At 36.3% G+C, this 8,094-nt stretch overlaps 2 protein-coding genes across 2 annotated transcripts; both read right to left on the reverse strand.

Moving 5' to 3' along the window:
• Nucleotides 1-1,542: 1,542 nt before the first annotated feature.
• Nucleotides 1,543-1,890, reverse strand: LOC110698256. Its single transcript, XM_021875653.1, has one exon. The coding sequence runs from the start codon at nt 1,888-1,890 to the stop codon at nt 1,543-1,545; it is 348 nt and encodes a 115-aa protein (XP_021731345.1).
• Nucleotides 1,891-2,101: 211 nt separating this feature from the next.
• On the reverse strand, nt 2,102-2,500 carry LOC110698257. Its single transcript, XM_021875654.1, has one exon. The coding sequence runs from the start codon at nt 2,498-2,500 to the stop codon at nt 2,102-2,104; it is 399 nt and encodes a 132-aa protein (XP_021731346.1).
• Between the last annotated feature and the right edge of the window lie 5,594 nt (nt 2,501-8,094).

The following is an 8,094-nucleotide window of genomic DNA, read 5'->3' on the forward strand; positions in this document are numbered from 1 at the left end:
TGGTTTCGCCTCTAATTGTTTTATGGGTATTTTTGGCTCTACCATGTTAGCCTTGTTGGTAGATTGATGTCCTGTGTTTAGATCGCCGGTTTTTTTGAATTTGCTATATTTATATCAATGTAAAAGTTGCTTACCCTTGCTTAAAACTTTCTATTTCAGGAATTGACAAGTTAATGTGTATCTTTGTAGCATGGGTTGAGCTCAACTGGTAGTTTCCTGCATGCCACATGTTAGGAATGATGTTATTGTGGTTGAGCAGTAGGAATGTTTTATTTGAAGTGTAGATGTTGGAGTTCTGATTTTGTTCTTTGTTGTTTTCTTACCTTGGTACATGGTGACTTCTGTAGAGGTGATGAGGAGTACTTTGCAGCCATCTTGATATTATTATGCAAGGATTAAGAAGTAGGAAAGTATTTATTGTAGATGTTGTATGGCATGTGTTTGAATGTGAGTTTAGTCCACTGAATGTAAGGTAGCTTACCTATGGCGTAGTCTGTCTTTTTATTTCGATCTTGCAAACGGTCAAAGGGGTGTATTTGAAAGCTGTTCATCGGGATTTTAGCTGCACTTTCTTCTTCTTGTACCACAACAGTGAAAGGTGTGAATCTTATGATTTGGTCCTTTTTAATAGGGCAGTGAAGCTTGTTGTTCTTAGCTACTTCAAAATTATTGAAGGTGTGTATTTTTCCTTCTATAATTTCCTCCTTGTATGATTTCAGCAAGTCCTTCCTTATAGTGGCCTGAATATGTCCTCTCTGCATTGTTGTAGATATTTCGTTGTTATTTTTTTGATAGGTAATGTAGCTAACATTTTTAAGTAATTTTTTTTTACCTCTTTGTCCAAGAGAAGCATATCAAAAGAAGTGGCTGGTCATTGAATTTGTATACTACATCTCACGTCCTTATCACTCGAGCTGACAGTGGTCCAGCCTTTGAATAATATTAAACATGAAATAAACTTTATGCAAGAGAAAGCATGGTGTTTAAATAAGATTTTATTAACGGTTGGTAAGTCAAGGCTTACTGTTAAACCTATGTCTAACAAATACATTTTTTCCGTAGCTAAAGATCATTAAAAATTTCTTTGTACACGACATTTTTTGTTTTCTCAATCTGGCCCTCTTCACATTTTGTGTTAGCGATGCTGATTTTGAGTCCCTTTCTTGCGGTGACTCTTGAGACAGCCACGTAAAGTTGCCCATGGCTGAAGACTGGTTCTGGTAAGTATATTCCAACGTGATCGAAAGTTTACCCTTGGCTTTTGTTGATTGTCATTGCAAAGTAAACCTTGAATGGGAACTGCCGACGCTTTAGGATGAATGGCCATTTTGTATCTGATTGAGACATTTCCACACGTGGTATGCAAACCAGGTCTCCTACATTTGTCTCAGTTACAATCCGTGCTTTAATCACTCTATTTTGTAATCTGGTTACAATAAGGCGTGTACCATTACATAAGCCATCTCTTTGGCTGATGTTCCTCAATAAAAGTATTAGGCACCCTACCTTAAGACGTATTTCATGGTTTGGTACACCCGGGAACTACGAGGTGTTTAGGAATTTTGTTGGGTACAATGACTCCACATTTCTCCCACCTCTATTAGCTGGGCATATTCTGTCTGCACTCTTGTAGATCCTCTCCTCTCCTTGAATAATTTGTAAGATATGTCCATTTATCTTGTCGACTGTTTCATTTTTTGTGGCGAGTATAGCCCGTTGTTGGAGATATTTCAGGTCCTTGGGCTTATCAAGGATTTCAGGGTACACTTCCTCCACCAATGTTAGTATTGGATCAGCACCTCCATTTATTAATAAGTCAGTTGGAATATCTATCCACATTGGTTCATCCTCACCTTCTTTTGTTGTTGCTGTTATTTGGCCATCTCCCATGTCTAATACCCATTTGCTGAAAGCTGCCGGTCATGTATGTTTGACTGACGTAGCCGCATATTTGTCTTCAATGTGTGTATAATACAGTGTGGCCAAATGTTGTTTGATTTGTTGACAGATGCATCTACAATGTCTACTCGTCCCCCTTTTGGAACAACATGAAGTATATAGAGGAGATCGCCTTCTAATACAACAATTTTCCACCCAAAACTTAATCCTTGTCTATTTGGTCAAAGAGTTGCATTATATCTCTCAAGGTGCGGTTTACTGCTTCAAATGCATGTCTATGGACCATAGGTGCCTCACCCCATATTATGAGCTTAGTTTTGTGGATTAATTCAGCAAGGTCGGAATCCTGTTCAATGCTACAACAAAAATTCTCATTCAAATTCACAGGGATCTTGAACCTAGAACGTGCGGTTCTTCCAGAAGGCAGAAGTAGTGCTGCTATTCCTAACGATGCCACCGCGAGGACTATGTGTTCTTCTGACCGAAGCTTTGATATTAAAGCTTTCCATAAATAAGTCTTTCCAGTCCCTCTACTACCATAAACAAAGAAGAGTTTCCACTGTGTTATGGTACACCGCTTCAAGAATGTTATCATAAACATGTCTCTGTTCAGTATTCAATCCATGCTCTTGCGAGCCAACGATTGTGTGTCGTAATTTTGCTCTTCTAATAACATTCGGTTTCCAGAGTCTTGTAGTAAAGCTGCATCTGGTAGCGGTATTCCGTGGTAATCAATGGGGCTTCTATTCTCTCTATTTAAGAGTTGTTCGATCTCATATAGAGCGTAGTTTTGAATTTGCTCATTATTAAGACTCAAGTTTGAAATACCTAGTCTTTGGCGTTGTCTGTGAAGTATATCATCTGATAAGGCCTCCCAATGCTTTTCCCACAAGTCTTTTGGGTCTGAAACCTCACAAAACAGTAGTATTGTAACAAAGAGGTTCCGTAATTGTGTGCTTGTAGCCCATACAACCGCTTCATATAACACTCATGCCATTCATTATCTCCAGTTAGAAGTCCAAGGGCATGACATGCTGCCTTGTATGTTAGATGTATAATTCCACCAACTGTCCTGATGTCTTCGAAGCATGTCGCATCTTTGACAATATTAAGCAACAATCTTAAATAATACTTCTCGCCGGACGCTGGGTGGGAAAAATAAATCCTTCCAATGCTCATCCCTATCTTCCTTTTTTCCCATTTTTTCTCATCACTCAACCACCTCCACTCTGTAGGGAAGTCTACATATATCAGTTACGTGCTTCTGCATACAACTTATTAGCAGTCATCCAATCTGTCAATGTTGTTTTCTTCTGCCCCACTCTTTCCAAGACATCATCTAGGTGCTCATGGTCTTCAAAAAGCACTTGTTGTTGATTTTCTAGGTGGAACGTAAGTCTTTGTACCGGGGAATCCTTTTATTGGATGATGAATGCAAATATTCTCCAGCAAGCTTCAGAGGCAGAAACATATCTACATTTTAGATAATTCTCTATCTCGTCTACTACTTTGTCCGCTTCTGTTTGAGCGTGAGACCCTTCATTTTCCCCTCTAGTCTGCTCAATCCTTGCAAGAGCCATGTCTGGACCTTTGTTCATGTATTTTAATAGGTATTTCATTGACCTATCTTTGTTACAATATTCAACATTTATGTGGGCTTGATATTTAACCACCAGGTCGATGTTGTAGGGTATGACAAATCTATTATCCAATGTCTGTCCATTTTTCGTTGCTGTTCTGCCATTATCTCGTCTTCTGTAAATAGGGTAGCCCTCATCATTGAGCATTGTTGCTCCTTCAAAATCCTTTGGATAGTATTTTGAGCACTTTCCATCTTGCATCCATGGAGAGCTTTGATTCATTGCCCCACATGGTCCATGCATCATCGATTGGACGACAATTTTGTAACCAATTAAGTCATGATCCTTGTTCGAGAGTTCTGCCCCGAAATAATTCTATCTATGTCTTCTGGACTTTGGGGCTTATCATCCGAATGCAAGAATAATAGGATGTGCGCAATTGGTAGTCTCCTTTTCTGAAATTCAATGGTATATACCACTGCATAGGTAAAACAAAATGTTAGCTTTCATATTTTTCTGTGTAGTATTTTTTTTACTCAGAATTAAGGTTAAGTTACTACCTGCTATTGTCCTCCCAAAATGTTCTCTTGTAGTCATATCACGTATTAATTCATCTAGCTTGATTTTAAATACGTGAGCCACAACATCTGGTCGGTCTTCTGAACCTTGACCTGGTATGTCTGCTAAGAATTCTGTAATTTCTGGCCACTTTGGATTGCAAGTAAACGTTATGAATAGATCCGGTGGTCCAGCCTATCGGTAAATGGCCATTGCATCATGGTAGTTCTCCACCATGTATCTAGGCCTAGCAGTGAAGGAGGACGGAAGGAAAACTCGTTGTCCTATTGAAGCGAGAGATGTGTCCCCTCGAGAAACAACATCAGTCAATCCACACAACAATTCTTTTCTAATTGTTTGCTGGTTGAGACGAACATAATCTAACCTCACTTCTTGCATGCATGTGAATGCATCCACAATGAATTGTTGGCGCAAACGATCGCAAAGAATGAGAGTGCGAGCCTCATTTAATCTTTCCATCAAGCAGAAAGCATAATAATCGCACATTGTGACTGTTTTTTTTTTTCTTACACGTTGTTGACTCTACATCTCGGTGTAGGATGTCAATTCTATAGTCATCTTCTCCATATGGAAATAAAAGCGGATATTGTAAAGCCATGAAACTAGGGTGGTTTTTAGATATCCTTCGTAGTCCACGACACTTTTCTTCAACTATGACATCCCGTTGACCTCCTTCACTTTCTCCATTTCCCACAATCAAAGCTGCAAGTTCATTACTGGACGGTAGATTGTCCATCAACTATTTCAGGCTCAAGGTCGGTTGTTGCTAGTGAGTTAATTCTATTCTGAACTTCATTGTCAATGTCGTGCACATAGAGTTGGGTGAATCTAGGTTGCTTCCCATCTGGTGGTAACAAAGATCCAATCTTGTGGTAATTTTGACCATGGATTTTGTATACATAAGGACCTCTTCCTCTATTAATAGTGTTGTCCACTTTGCCTCCCATTGACGTGAATGCAAATATAGAATTGTAAGTTCTAATGCATTCCTTGAACCTTGTGGAGCGTGACCCATTATTAGGATCGAGAAGCGACTTTAAGTAGTCTGGTGATTCTGTAAGAAGTGGGAGTATGACCTTCCCTTTTTGACAGCATATGTTGTATTTCAGGTAGTTGTGTTTCTTTTCTATTTTTACTCTTTCCTCTATCCAAACCTTTGCACCGCAATCTCGACACATGTTTTTTGGGCCACCAAAGTTCCAGGGTTTTGTGAATTTTCCTTTTAAGAATTCATATAGGAGTGAATTAGTTAGGTTGAAAGTGTTATATTATAGGTTTTTATATAAATGAGGTAGTTGTAAACTTACTATAATGAAGTGTAAGTGGTGTTGATGGTGCCCTTTGGTCGGCATTTGTTGAGTTATTGCTGACTAGTGTCATAGAAAACAGTGTTGATTATACATATGTAGCAATTATTGGTTTAAATTTTTTTAAAATTGGAGTATATAAAATCAAATTACCTCTTGTTAAGTTGGGTTGGGGAGGTATAGAGTTAGAGTCTCCATTTTCAGTGGCAGGCCCCAATGGCGATAGTGAATTCATTCCGCGCCTAGATGTGGGTGTGGGTTGTATGTCTTCAATTCTTGTATGTCGTCTTGAAGCACTACCAGATATATGTGTATTAGTTGGTGCACTTGTTTCTCCTCTAATTGTTTTTTAATAAGGTAAGCAACATGCATAAGTCCTTAAAAAATCAGTTATCTTTATAAGAAAATTTGGTGTTACCAACCTCTGGTTGTTTGTGGTTGGTGTACTCTTTGTACTGCATTCATCATTAAAGTAAATGTATATTGTGTCCAAACAACTGGCATACATTGTGGTTGGGCAAATCTAGCTTTTCTACTGGATGGGTTGTTGTTCCCAACCTTGTTTCTCCTTTGTATAAGGATGATCTTCGCATTAGCCTTCTATACCTTGCTTGATCTTGTTTTTCCATGTGTTTTTCCTTATAGCAAAAACAGTTTGTTGAAACTTTAAATTTGTTTGAAAAAATATCTATGCAAGGTATATTTTTAAATGTTATGATACAATAATTATTAAAATATATTGAAAGAAGTAGTTTAAAACATGTTTATTTTACTCCAGAAAAATTTCTTTGCAAGATATATATTTTTGACTGTTATCATACAATAATAATAATTAAAATATTGAAAGAAGTAATTCAAAATATGTTTATTTAACCCCCTAGTTTAAAACATCGCCTAATTTTTTTGGCTTTCCATAGCTCTTCTTTTAGGGCTCTATTCTCCCAACACACATCCATATAATTGTGCTTCAAAGTTTCGAAATTCATTTCCTCTCTAACTCGGTTGATGTCTGCTATGCGTCGTTTTTTCCTTTCTCTGCGAATGCCTTCTAAATTGAAATCAGCTATTTCAATGTTATAACATTCCTTTAAATTGTATATGGCTGATTGTACTGCGTGCTTTGTTGCAGTTTGCAAATCTTTTGAGAAACTGCTTCGGATTCTTGTTGTTCACTTGTTTTTGTTAGCTTTAAAATCACGACCTATTGATGTCTTCGTTTCTTATAGTGTTGTTTATATAGCGCTGTGGCAAACCATACCAACTTATGATATTGGATAGCAGAAAATTATTCATAGCAGGTACTATCAGATTGCATAGTATTTTTTGAATATTTTAAAATAATGCTTTCATGTATTATAATGGTTTCTATATTAAGCTTAAAACACATTTAATTCAAAATAAGGTATTCATGTACTATCAAAGACAAACTTTCAGCTATTGATGTCAATCATATCATACTTAGATTTCAGTATATTTAACTATACTATACCATACAAAATAAAACACAAAGGGTGAATCGGGTGAAACACCAAAAAAAAAAACCATACATCATAAAACACAGGACTGATATATGTAATTTTCTATGAATAATTTAGAATTCTATTAAAATATGTAGTTTGTGTTTATTATAAATAATGACTGTTGTCCTTTTTTTTTTTTATTACTGCACATATACATCGAGTGATAGCTTGATGTAGCCACAAATAGGATAACGAAGAAAACACATACGTCTAATAATGTTTTATATAGATAAGAACACATGAGAAGAATTGGGTATATAAGCAACTACCTTTAAGATGAGCGATCCAAGTCCAAGTTCCCCTTTTGCTCAATATCTGACCAGAGTCCCTACAATGCAGAAAGGGAAACATATTCATTATTTTTGGGAGATAACATATTTTTTTTGGAGATAAAAGAGTCCCTACTTAGATTCATTATTTTAGGGAGATAACAGAGTCCCTACACAGATTCATTTTTTTTTTGGAGTTTAAAGGAATTTCACATAGTCATATGACGTTGAACCAATTTCACCTAGTTATATCTAATAAAGCTCTACATAGAAAAGTTATAAAGCGTTTTTCTGTCAAAATACTATATACTATAAGTCAAATTAGTCACCAGCTTAGAATCCTCTCACTTTACTTAAATTACTTTAGTTCGACAACTTATTACTCCTTAACTCATCGAAAATTTTCAAACATCTTCCCATTTAATTAAAGAACTTAAACCTTAATGACTGCAATACTGCCGAGATTTCACGATAAAGTTTTAACATATGTCAACAAAACTTGTCCTCTCATATTATAATTCAGAAATAAATCAAAGTAGAACTTGCAATTGATCAAGACATTCATGGAACAATTGGCATATTTTACATTAATTCAGAAAAGTCAATGCGACTACATTAAGCTAATTTTTATTAACCACCAGAGTAGGGAAAATAAATCTCACAACAAACTCACAATTTTCAGAAAGAATAAAAACCTCAAGACACATAGATCAACACTCAACATTGTAGTTTCTCAACCTCCCTACTAACATACAACCCCAATCCTCAAAGACAACTACATCAAAGGTTAATCATAATAACTGAAGGAGGCCTATTCACATCACAGGAAAAAGTGCAGCTTTGGAATAGAAGATAAAATAAATGATTCATCATAGGAAGTAATTTATTCTTCTATCTTATTATTACTTAACAAATACATTGCTAAAAAATATAACCAAAA

This window comes from Chenopodium quinoa, unplaced genomic scaffold, assembly GCF_001683475.1.
Source record: "Chenopodium quinoa cultivar QQ74 unplaced genomic scaffold, ASM168347v1, whole genome shotgun sequence".
NCBI lineage: Eukaryota > Viridiplantae > Streptophyta > Magnoliopsida > Caryophyllales > Amaranthaceae > Chenopodium > Chenopodium quinoa.